The sequence below is a fragment of the Harpia harpyja genome, chromosome 6 (genome assembly GCF_026419915.1).
Source record: "Harpia harpyja isolate bHarHar1 chromosome 6, bHarHar1 primary haplotype, whole genome shotgun sequence".
Taxonomy (NCBI): domain Eukaryota; kingdom Metazoa; phylum Chordata; class Aves; order Accipitriformes; family Accipitridae; genus Harpia; species Harpia harpyja.
The window spans coordinates 16,069,943-16,082,757 of NC_068945.1; the positions used below are offsets into that span (position 1 = coordinate 16,069,943).

At 44.9% G+C, this 12,815-nt stretch overlaps 1 protein-coding gene and 1 long non-coding RNA gene across 6 annotated transcripts in view; one reads left to right on the top strand and one right to left on the bottom strand.

The window, feature by feature from the left end:
- Positions 1-362: 362 nt before the first annotated feature.
- CACNA1C (calcium voltage-gated channel subunit alpha1 C) overlaps positions 363-12,815 on the bottom strand; it is a 498,947-nt gene continuing 486,494 nt past the window's right edge. For all 4 annotated transcript variants that reach the window (XM_052789484.1, XM_052789488.1, XM_052789485.1 and 1 more), the window contains 3 exons: positions 11,241-11,344; positions 8,116-8,439; positions 363-7,844 (listed from right to left, as the gene is read on the bottom strand). In XM_052789484.1, coding sequence (XP_052645444.1) covers positions 7,548-7,844; positions 8,116-8,439; positions 11,241-11,344 — 725 coding nt within the window. In that variant the 3' untranslated portion in view covers positions 363-7,547. The remainder of the gene's footprint in view (positions 7,845-8,115; positions 8,440-11,240; positions 11,345-12,815) is intronic.
- LOC128142858 (uncharacterized) overlaps positions 7,047-12,815 on the top strand; it is a 40,055-nt gene continuing 34,286 nt past the window's right edge. For both annotated transcript variants that reach the window (XR_008235531.1, XR_008235532.1), the window contains exons 1-2: positions 7,047-7,135; positions 7,765-7,856. This is a non-coding gene — a long non-coding RNA (uncharacterized LOC128142858). The remainder of the gene's footprint in view (positions 7,136-7,764; positions 7,857-12,815) is intronic.

Genomic DNA, 12,815 nt, shown 5'->3' on the forward strand with positions numbered 1-12,815 from the left:
TGCGGGCATTCATTTTTTGTTGCATACACTTTGTAAAAAAGAATCCTGTGGAGAAAATGTTAAGTGTGTGGTTACGCTTGAGTCACACTTTGGACATCATGACATGGCGGAATTTCTGTAGTGACAACAACAACACAGAGAACAGTTGGATTTCCTAAGTTACTGTTTAACAGGGCAGGCTGTGACTGTCCAAGACTGTTCTGCAGTCCCTTAAATGCACAAGGGAGCCCATGAACGGCAGCGGGACTGACGATGGAAAATAAGGGGCTGCAGGAAGCTGTCTTATTTTTCAGTCACTGCTGAGAGAAGGGAGCAATGTCATAGGAGTTCTGATAACATTTACAATATTAAACAAATCTGGACATTGTTTAGAAATTTATTAGCAATTTTAAAATAACATCATTCCTTAGATAAAAATGCAATCTTACAGGAATATACATTTGTCCCACACAGAGATGACCCTATAGCTCACTGGCGGGCCATTCGCGCTAACTTTCCTCTGTTGATTTTAAAACGTGCGAGAGGGCAAGACGGACTCTGGCACTGATGACAGGCTTACATGACGGTTACAAACTGTACAGCATTATTTACAAAAGCATTTCTGTGGGTTCATGAAAACTAGATATAAAATTGTGGAAGGAGGTAAAGAATTGAGACGGGGAAGGGCTTGGGTAGAGGTGCAAGGAAGGGCTGGGAGGGTGGGCAGGGTGCAAGGAAGGGCTGGGAGGGTGGGCAGGGAGCGTAGGGAAGAGTGGGAGAGGAGGTTTATATCTGGACTGATTTATACTTGAGAGAGTTCATTTTACAGCTCTGGGCAATTCAAATGAAGGCAAAACACTTACATTTATCAACATTTATAGCTGATGATCAGAGCAGGAAATGGTGCTCCAGGGCCTGAACTTAGGTGCTGAGGAACCCCATCTTCCCTGAAGTCACTGGGAGACACAGGTATGCAGTACCTTGCCGGGCCAGACCCAAACCATGGAGACGCAGGCCAGATACAGTACCCCCCAGGCGTTAAAGAGTTTTGATCCTGCAGTGCTCAGTCATTGGCGCTGATGTGAATTCAGACTGAGAGAGAGATCAGCTGCTAAATTACACTTTCACTCCTGAAACTGGACTAGATTCCAACCACTTCTTGCCAGAATTCACCCAAAGCGACTTATCCCTTGCTCTACCAAGCGGTAATTGTTTGGAGGGAGATTTCATCATTCAGAATTGATTTTTAAGGCAGTTTTAAAAGTATCTCCCCCTTTTTTTGTGTGTGATGCAGCAATGTTTGTCAAAGAAATATTTACAGTCTCACTCCTCCTCCTCTGAAATCTTTCCACATTCAAACTGTCAAGACTGAATAAGCCTGAACCAATCACTTCTATGAGCAATCATAAAGTTGATGATGTTTAGGTAGTATTGGCTGCCAGTCTACCTAGGTGCTTGAGATGGGAGGAGACTGGCTTAGGATGCTTAAAATATCAAAAGCATTACAGCCTGTTTGGGAAAGAGCGTGTGTTTTGCCTGGCTGGGCAAAATGCAAAATGCAACAGAAAAACACGGGTATTTCATCGTCTGAACGATGAGGCTAATGAATGGTGTCTCTGTGGGTCTGTCTTGAATAGGAAAATGCTTTGGAAAGGGGCCATTCAAACACTGGCAGAAAAATCTGTTGCTGGGTGGAGTGATGCCTGCTCTCGCCTGGGCTTGCCCCCACCTCGCTGGGCCTGGGATGCAGCCGCTAACCCTGGCCTAACGTAAGGGCTGGGCAGAGTGCCGTGGACTTCAGGCTGTAGGAGTAGAGGCTATCTGGGTGATGTGGGGTAGAAAAACAACAGCATGGGAGCATGGAGATGAGCTCCTGATGGTGCCTAACTAAGCCCTTGCTAATGCTAATGAAGATTCCTTTATTACATCAGTCATTGGTGCTGCTCCTTTCAATTAGCCCTTTAGAAAGGGACTTGATTAAGTTGCCTAATTGTCTCCTGCCACCTGAGATCTCTGCCATCAGTGTGGGGCTGATAGCTGTGACCACCAGCCCTGGGGAAGAGTTGTGTCTTTCCAGACCAGCGGCTGCAGGCTGGGCAGAGTACTGTAGGGTATCTCAGGTGGCAGTAGATGCCAACATTTAGGCAACTGAGTCGAGCCCTGTGCCCCTAAAGGCGGCCTGTTTTTTACGCTCAAGTGTTAACAGTTAAGTCAAGTCCCCCATATGGGGAAGGGGAAGGATGGAGGATTTAACTAGAACACTAAAGTTTGTACCAGAAGAGGGTTTTTTTCCATTCCAGTGTGATGCTACTGACTTCTCTGAAAGCAATTGTAGCCCAGTCTGTCTTCAGTACAGGACATATCTCTCTGCTGTGCTTCTGCCTTCATCTGCCCTATCTCAGGGAGCTGTAGCAGCAAGGCCATAGTGTTTTCAGCTATCCAGAAACAAAGCAACAACAGAGAGCAAAGCTCCATGGACTGAGATCCTCTTGGAAACCTTCTGGGTCCCTGGGCTTGCTAATCCAGAATAAAACTTTTAAAACTTTGCAACAATCAAAAGAAGAAAAGAAGAAACCCTGTGCAGCTATTGACATTTATATTTCTTAGACTTCTTTGGAGAAGAAAATAAATGGAGGAAAGATATAATCAAATTTTTTGGGGCCCAGTTCTGTTTTCCACATTCTTTGCATCAATACAACTTCCTTGGCCTCTTAGTGCCCTCCAGCATTGCGTTAGCAAGATGGGAACTGGGGCTTCTGATGGCCTGGAATATTTTCTTTATATGCACTACAGTTTTCATTATGGGAACTGAGAAAAAGCTCATCGCTACCAGAAGCCCCCAACTGGATTCTACTTAATTTTATCAACTTTGTTGCGCTCCAAATTCCCCATTCAGTGTTCCTCTCCACCCCCCGCCGCCCCTGCCACAAGGACAGTCACAACGGGACCGTGCATGTATCTTAGGATACTCAGTTCTGTCTTGGTATGGCTGCTTCATTTCAGCTCACTGGACCAATGGGTTGGAGTTCTCATCTACACGTACGAAGCAAGGCCTCCAACTTCATCTATGACACAGGTGAACAACCCCAAGGCCTTGCAGTGCTGTCACCTCATACGATTGTGTCTGTGTGCAAACGTGCATACATTTCATACAGCAATCTGAAACTATCAGGCAGAAAAGACACAGGAGCCTGGCTGAGACCCATACAACTGTTATATTGGCGTCAGTCTAAAGAAAGCAATGATACATTGCTTTGGAAATTATCAAGAAATGTAAAAAATGCATTTGCCCTTTTTTTGTTGTTGTCGTCATCATTGTCGTAGTCATCAGGGGCAGGGTTCTGAGTCAGAAAACAAAGCAGAAATAGATGCAATTCTGTACATGGCGCCTCTCTGGCTGTCCCTCCATGCTGGGGTGTGGTGGGCAGGGTAATAAAACAGGCGGGACCCCTGCAGTAGCAGCAGCATCTACACCATCATCGTTCACATGTCCAGCTGAAGAGGCAGATGATGCAGAAAAGGTCTGTGGATAACGAAACTCCAGCTCTGGATCATGAGTTCCACTTTCTTCCCCGTCACGTCAGCCACACAGAAATAAGGAAGAAAAAAAGAAACGCACCCGGTGCGGCTGGCCCAGTACTGCCTGGAATAATGAGCAGGAGTGATACAGGGAGGAGGTTTGTTGTTTTATACGAAACGTCTTTAGTCTGCAAGTCAGAGATGCTCAGTGGCAAACAGCAGATCGCTTTCCCCCATTCTTTCCTTTCCTTCCATGCCACTCTTCAGCCATCGGATCCTTCAAAGCTTCCATCCACAGCACAGTGATTGTACCCACCATCCGCTCCCATACACAGGGAAAGAAGGACACTCCAGGAACTAAATCTGCCCCCGCCTTCCCACCGTCCCCCAGACTCTACCTCACCTGAAGGAGGCAGTAGCTCTTTGCTCAGGCCTGTCACAATGTGCACATTGGAAGTACCTCAAATGAAAAAAAATATACACCACCCTCCCCAGAAAGAGAAATTTGCACAGCTGGCACCAGCAATTACTAAATTTAACACCTGCCCTTCAAACCGCAAAAGTCATCTGCATTCTCTGCTAGCCGTGTGTTTTCCACTCTGCAGGACCTAAGGGGTCTTCCAGCAGGGAGCGGAGTTTCCTCTGGCCATTGTAGGCTGACCCCTGAGGGAGTCACAGCTTTCACTGGGAATGCGTGGGGCATAATCCTTTCCACCATTTTCCTTCCAGTCAAGAAAAATCCTAAAAGATGACACGGGCTGTCAAGCATCCAAAATGCCCATTGCCACTACTAATTTAGATCAGTACTTTGTTTCTCAGGAGCAGAGAACACCTCTGTCTCTCACTGGGAGGGTCAGATGGACTTTCTAGTGGAAGAAAATGAGATAGGGAGCCCTTACAGTGACTTCATTTTCAGAAACAGCCAGGCACAGCATTATTTCCTTTCAAGTAGCTTTGGAGCACATCAGCACTAGCAGCAGCAAACTCCCAAAGGGAGATACGTTTGTGGGCCCATCTCCATACAGGCACGAGGGATGGAAAGGGTGAGACTGACAGACATCAGCTGGTTACTTTCTCCAGGGAAGTCTTGAATTAGGACTTTGATGCCAGGTGGTTGTATAAATGGATTTGTATTTCTCTAGTTTAAAAGGTTTTGTTTTTTTTCAAGGTATCTTGAGCTGCTACTGGCCAGTTCAAAATGACACTGAAAAAAGTGCACTGTCAAAAGTACCCTTTGCTATTTCTGCCTTATGCCGCAGAGAATCAAAAAGAAAAACAAGGGCATTACAAAAATAATGTAATCAACATATACAATAAATTATGTTCTCAGACATCTGCAGAAGCTCAAGATTTGAATGAAAGTTTAGTTCTGAGTCAGATCACACCTCCTAGCTCAGCACTGATCTGCAAGTTTGTGAACCGTCTTGAGAAGGGAGAAAAAACAGCAGTAGTCTAGACAAAAATCAGTTGCATAATCTAACAATACCTGCCTGGTTTTTCAGCCTCTCTCACAGGTTAGGGCCAAGTATTGGTGTGAGGAAAGTCAAGAGAGGTTCACACTCACTAGTAGGGAAATATGGCTAGGACATGCTGTGCCGTCAGATGTTTTGTGACTTAGAATCTGATCCATCCACTAAAGTCTAGGAAGAGGGATAAGACCGTGCATAAGAACACAAAAAAGTCACTTAACATCTGCATCTGGACCAGACTGCAGCAATTCTTCTAAGCAACAATCCAGAGCTCTCTCCCTCACTTGCCCTCTACTTTCAGTCCAGACCAGAGTTAAGACTACTTTGTTAACGATTCTGCCTCTGGCATTTGCTTATCCCAGGACCCTGCTATAATTGATCAGGGTTAGCTATTTAATAAAAGAAATTTGAAAGCAGATTTTTTTCCCCTGCTCCTTGAATTGCTGGTGCCAGCTGAATATGTAGGATGGATCTGCCAAATCAGCTTGAGGGTCTTGCCACTCTCCAGTGGGACAAGACCTTTAGAGAAACTGAGCAAAAGGAAAGAGAACAAAGCCTGAATAAAATGTCCCAGTCTTGGGAAGAAAGATTCTCTACCAATAAAGTCATCGTGCATGTTTAAAGGGAGTGAGGAAGAAGGAAAATGAACACAAGATATGCAAAATCAGTAACGTTCAACCTGTCAGTGGATTGCAGAAGAGTTACTTACACCAGGTACACTTTGTTCATTGTACAAATTAAAAAAGGAAAAAAAATAGTACCCCTTTCCCCAACCACACGTAGAAAAGCACTTAAAAGTTCAAAGGTGAAGCTTGGCACATTCCAAATACGAAATGATTCACTTGACATGCAGCAAAATATACAAGAAGTGATTCTTTTTTTTCTTTTTTTTTTTAAACAAACTTAATTCGATTCATTATCTTTGCTTGGCACAATTGCAATTCATTTTAAAAAAATATTTCAAAAATACTGAAACTGACCTGAATTCAAGTATAACGGTTTCTTCAACAGAAACATTATCAATGCAATAAAACATCACACGGAATATATTGAAGCGTAACGCCTTCTGGTTTTTTTTTTGTTTGTTTCCCCCCACCCTCGCAATTTTTTTCTATACAGTTTTAATGTCAACACAACTTACAATTGTATTTTAAAATTAATATTATTGCATTGTTTTTGCATATCTTGTGGAACAGAAAATGCAAAGAGTTACTGATTCCCCTTTCAAAAGCAGAGACAGTGGTTTGTTTTTGCATTCAAATGGCCCCAGATACAGATCTCCTGCAGCTCAAACCAGGATGTGGAGAACTGCATGCACTTACACACGCACACACACGCGCGCACGCACACTCGCTTGGTATTGCTCCCACACTCACAGATATACTTAGCACTAAAAAGAACCCAAATCAATCACTCAAATGTGCAAGACTATATCAAGTGCATTGCCTACTATCTTTAAATTATAAAACAACAACAAAAAAAGGAGGTTTCAATTACTAGCAAATAAAATTACAAATTCTTGGTGTACATAATGGTTGGTAAAACTCGTCTATCATTATACTTCTACCAAATTTCAATGGAGAAAAAAACCCCAGTTTAAATAATACATGATCAAACCAATTTAACATTTGCAAAGGTGAAAATAAACCAAAACAAAAAGGTAGGTGATTACAAAACATTGTAAACACTCCCTTCTCCCTCCAAAAAAAAAAAAAAAAAAAAATTAGTCAAAATAAAAACTGCAACATGCTTTCAAGAAAATATCAAACTGCAAAACAAGGAGAGATCTCCGCCAGCCCACCGCCACCTCAGCAAGCGCGGGGCAGGTTGGCTCAGCCCCACCGCAGAGCCTGCTCCCCGCTCTCCCGCTGGCTGGCATGGCTGGCTGTCTGAGCTCCGATTGGTCAGCAGAAGACTGCCTAAGCTCGGATTGGCTGGCAAGTGACTGCTCGAGCTCTGACTGGTTGGCAGGAGTGGCTGCCTGAGCTTGGATTGGTCGGCAGAGACCGCTGCCTGGCAGTCTGGGCAGGGTTGGGCAGCGCTGCCAGCTGCCCCTCGGGCGCCCTCGGCCTTCTTCTGCTTCCTCCTCCCCTTCGCGGTACGGGAATCCACAGCAGAAGAAGTCCTCCTCTCCTTCCGAATCAAAGGGCCTTGGCTTTATGGAGACGGTGAGGCTCATACAGAATATGTGCAAAATGATTTTTACAAGCAAAGTTGAAAGACACCCGTTTGACGCAGGGTCCTTTTGGCTAGGGCCATCCACAGGAAGCTGAGGTTCCCCTTCACACTTGGGAGGCAGTCGTCATTCCTTGTGCAGGGACTGAAAAAAAAGAGGGAGCTGGCTCTCCTCCTCTTCCTCCTCCTCCTCCTCACTCTTGCTTCATGGACACGTGCTGGGGTTATATCCGCTCCTGAAAAGCTTTCTTACACCACCCAACTCTGCGACTCGTCCCAACAGAAATGAATGAAGAACGCTGTTCCGGTTACTCCAGGTCACGAGAACAGTGAGGCACTTCTGAAACAAACCCATTAGGAACATTGAAACAAATAAAAAACCAGCATCGCTTCCAGCCCTGGCAACTACAGGCTGCTGATATAAATCCTGCTGTCCTTGAGCTCCTCCTGACTTTTTCTACAATCCGGGTTCTGTACCTCTTCCTCTTCCTCTCCTGCACTGTCCTGCCCTGGGTCCCTGCAGTTAACAAAAGGCAAGAGGTTGCCATTGGGGCTCTGCTTGCTGTTACCATTGAGAATGTTGTCTGCTGCATTTTCCATCTCTTCTATCGTCATGTCACAGGCATCTGCGAGCTCCTGGGTTGTGACCTCAATGAACTTTGGATCTTGAGCAAACTGCATCAGTCCTTCCGAAATCAAGACCTTCAAAAGCAGGTAGGGAACCAGAGACAAAGACATACATTAGTACTCTGCATCATCAACCCTGTCGCACCCCTAACACAACCCTCGTTACGGCTGTATTTTCCCTAGCGGTCCTTCTCCTCCCATTCACGCTGCTAATCCCTGCTTGGAGACCGGCTCGCCTACTCTTAGCATTGTGGGCAGCAATATATCTGTTGCCCTGCTCTTCCGAGGGCCGCATTTCTAGTTGGCCTTGCCACTGCTCATGTCCTTCGCGACTCTGCAGTCTTACCGCTTCAACCAGGCTGCCAGCGCTGCCGTGAAACTGCCTGCTGCTCCCTCCGGTCTGGCTGGGGACGGTGAGGGAGACCGGTCTGGCTCTCCTCGGGCTGCTGCAGCCAGTGTTGTCAGGGTACCGAGAGCCGCAGTGTACTGACGGGAAGCTGCTGTTGAGCTTCTCACTGGACTCTGCCCCGTCGAGACGCAGAGTTGGGATGGTCTGTTGCGGCCAGCCACGGCTGCAGGGTGTAGCGGGGGGTGTAGCACACAGCCGAGAGAACATGGTGGGGGAATGGCTTCGCTGGAGTAGGGGACTCAGGCCAGCCACCGCTAACGCCTGTGGACAGAAAAGGAACAAGACGAGTGAGAGCTTGCTCTTAGCAGCAGGGCCAGAACAAGGAGTTTCTGGAGAAACTACCCGAGAAAGGCCCGGAGGTTCTCGAGGCTTATGAAAACAGCTGCCAGCTCCTGGAACGGTTTGGATGTTTCCTGCAAACTCATTTTGCAAGCTTTCCTTTAAATGGTGTATCCTGAGCTAGTGCCAAGCACCAGACTGCAAACTTGCATGACTGCAGTTCTTCAGCCTTGGAACTACTGCACTGACAGGAGAGATGCAGCCCCACTCCCCACAGCCTTGCCAGAAATACCACCACTTCTCCAGTGGGTGAGACAGCAATTCATTTTCCCACCACTGCCACCGCCCACACCACTAGCATTTACTGCCAATTGCTGTGTTTTCTATAAGTGTCTACTGTGGAACATGAACAGATACCAGATGTGAATTTTAGATGTGTCTGCAGTTGGCAATAACTATAAATCCACCACTGGATTTTAAGGCACCTGCTGTTGGTGGGAGGATCAATATCTGATGATTATACTTCAAGCCATCCAGTCCTTCCTGTAATCATATACACAATCTCTGAGTCATCCAGCCTCCTTTTGTAACAAATTTCTCAAGAAGCCCCTTGTTGCACAGGGCCTTATTCATGGTGACTGCTGCCTTGTTCTGTAAGCAATGCTGTCAGGGTCATAAACTCATCTCACAGAGCTCACTGCTGCCTAGTATGAGCAAAGAAATAAACGCATAGAAAATACAAAAGCATGTGGGTTATGCTGCAGAGCCCTCTTGTTTGGGCTAGGGTTAGTCTCACCCAGCTTCACCTATCTGAAGGCTATATATTTAGTCTAAGCTAACTGTGTAGAGAGACACCAGCAAGCCTCCTGCCTCTTTTCGATACCTGCCTGAAAATGCTATCTGGAGGGCGAGACTTAGACAAGACTTATACTTGCCCTTTGGCGATGATCTTTCTCTCTGTTGACCACAGTGGGACTGAACTGACCAGTTTAAACTAGAGAGCTAACTTTAAGATATCTAAAGTTAAGTGAAGCTCAGTCCATCTGCCACTGAAATCCTTGGGAACTGATAACCATGCTGGGCTAATGATTTCAGTGACAGGTGAACAAAAGAATTAATTATTAGTCACCTACAAGGTTCAAGATTTTCTCAGGAATTAGATGTCCATCTCCTGTGAAATTTCAGTGACGAAGAAAGCCCCTAAAAATTCATCTGTATAAGTCATGCCCTGCAGGCTATGATGGCCTCAGCACATACCTTAAACTGCCAGGACTTTGAGGAGAGTCCTAGATCTGTCAGGCAGGACAAATGAACCATTTTTCAGCTTGTTGGCAGAAACATATACAAGGTGTTTTATCCAAAATGTAAGGTTCTGAGGAAGTTGAAAGAAGCTCTTAGGGATTGCTTTGAGCTTCAGCTGCCTATATTTACATATCACGATGTATGAGTATTTCATGAGAATAGCCCTTCAAGCATTCATGAGCAACCGAATCCAGTGCGCTTAGCAGAGGCAACCTTTCTACTTTATGTTCTTATTTTAAGCACTGTTGTAGCCTAACATTTTTGTAAACATAAGAACACTGCTGGGTGTTGTCAGCTGGAGGCCAGATGCCTATGTCAGGGTAACCCTTCAGTCTGGCTGAGCGACACTGGGGTGGGCAGAACCCCATCCCTCTAGGTTTGGAGCAGCATGGTGGGATGAGGAAGGGTGAAGTAGCTCCATCCTCTTTGTACAGGTTAGAGGGAGGTGATTCTGCCAGCCGGGTGGGCTGAGAGGGTTGGGTGCATATGTGCCCTCTGCCTGGCCTGCTGTGGGAGGGAAGGAAGTCTCCAGAGGGCTGCTGCTGCTGTGGGGAATGTGGGAAGCTGTTTCCCGCCCACTCCTCCCTGCCCCAACACATCTGCTGGTTGTCCCTGCCACAGCTGTAACTCTCTGCAGACCACTGCTTTCTGGAACTTGATCCTTAAAGGATAACTGGCTAGGAGTGGAGGTGAGAAAGGCCAGGGAGCCTCAAGCGTGCTTATCTCTCACTCCTCTGCTCTGACTTCTTACTACTCCCGCCCCTGCCGCATGGAGTTTTCTGCCCCTGTGGCAGCCTAAGAAGGTGGGAAGGCCGTTCTGCCCTGCGCCGGGGGACTGCACAGAGCAGGATGCCCCACTTGCAAGGCTGGCACTACCATCTGCACCTGTTTCTTTTATGGTGACAAAAAGCGGCATCATCAAACTGAAAGACACAAATCTACTTTGGACTATGACAGCTGGCTAATCATCTAGGTACGTGCCTGAGCATACATTTGCTAGGCTGCTGAATGCAGTTACAAAGGGCTTAAGAAGCTGATTAATTACATGTAATCAGTTTATGTTTTAAAATGATTAATTACAGTTACTGGTTACCTTTAATTAATATGAAAGTAGACCCTGCACATTTTATTTGTGTGCATACTACCATCAAGCCAGTGTAATTGCACTGCCACATGCAATTTGGGTAATTATTTTTATCTTTTAGCTAGTTTTTTATTTTACTTTTTCATGGACATCAGAAAATGATAACTCTGCAGACTCCAAAGGACATGTTCCTGTAGCATTCTTCTGGGAATGATAAAAATCCTCGAAGCAGGAATGAGTATGATGGCAAATACAATTCTAAAAATTGGACCTTTGATATGGGTGAGAAGCTGTCCCAAATGGTTTTTAAAAAGTGCGTTGGGATACAATGTGGGGGCACTGCAGATGGTAGGGTCTCAGTTACATTGCTTGGGCCTTTGTGGTTATTAATGCTTACCTGATGATGTACCAGATGCAAAGGCAGAACTGTCTTCTGTGAGACATCTACGCCCTGGTTTTTCTGTCTTTTCAGACATTCTAAGTGAAAAGATGCTCTTCGACCTGAAAAGCAATCACACACAACTGTGTCCATCACTCATAATACACTAGAGGTAATCTGTTTTCAATTTCTTTTAGTGCAGTCCCACTGGAGATACAGCAAAGACACCCACATTTTAGGCTCTGTCCACTTTCCCTCAACACCTTGCCCTTTCCAAAAAGCAATCAAGCATCATTGACCAACCAGCACTACCTTCCAAGCAAGCTGCAAGATAAAATTCTGGATGATGATTTTTATTTTTCCTCTTTTAAAAAACTGTCCTAGTGGATACCATGCAGCTGATTTCCCTTCTAAGCAGTGGAAGCGTTCTCAGACCTCTCTGGTTCAGGTAAAGCCCTCAGTGGGACTGATGATGGCAGCTGAGGCTCTGCTGCTGTGCCTGGCTGTACACAATGTGCAGAAGGGGCCGTCAGGCTGCTCAGGTGACATCGGCCTCCCGCTTGCATGTGATCTGTGTCCTTAGCTGCCAGACATACCACAGTTTATGAGGCTGTGTCTATAGCAAGGTCAAGTGGAAGTGAATTTATCAATAGTTGAATTCACTGGTGAATGGAAGGCTGCTTATATAGACATGAAGCATTTCCAAAATTTGGAAAGAAGAGAAGAAAAAAAAGCTTTTTATTTTTTCTTATATAAACGTGGAGCTTTAGGTGGAACTACTGAAACAGTCTCATTGTTTACTTACTATAAAATTGAACTTCTGTAAATATGAGAAAGGTACTCCCTATGAAGGAATTTAAAAGTACAGTGAAGTATGTTTATGAACAAGTGCACAGGCTTTACTTCTGAAGAATGGCAACTAAATCCAGTATTAAAGATAGAGCTGCATGGCACACTAAAATATTTTGTGGACTTCTTGATCCTGTTGACATTTTTCTAAAGAATAAAAGAAAATAAGAATGCTGAAAATAGTAAGCATCTATAATATTGATTTGTTGAGAAAAGGCCCTCTCGGGGGTTGAAGGAAACGTGTTATAACCCAGAGAATGAATGCTACAATGCAGATAAAAAGTATTTCCTCTTTCTAGAGAAAAAAACCCAGTAAAATGAGTATGACATAACTGTATAAATATTCACTAGAATGTAGCTAATGAAGCATTGTATCAAGGACTGACTGCAAATTTGGCCTTACAGATAGATATAGGAATTTTCATTGCCTAATATTTTAAGTTTTGAAATAAAGTAAATGCTTTTAAAATACTCAATTGTACAAGCATCCTGAAGGATTTGAGTGAAGACTCAGTAGCCTCACTTTAAACATTACACTACCTAGTCTGTCACTTTTATTTTGTAAGAATGTATTTTATGTACAGGATTCTTCTTAGTTTCTCCCCTAAATGTCCTTTTTCTCCACACCAATACTCAGGAAAAAGGCTGAAAAATATTCTACATAAAAGAGCTCATTTTCTTCCAGACTGTCACATTTGTCCTGATACTTCCATAAAATCTTATGATTTGTGGATTTCACCTGAG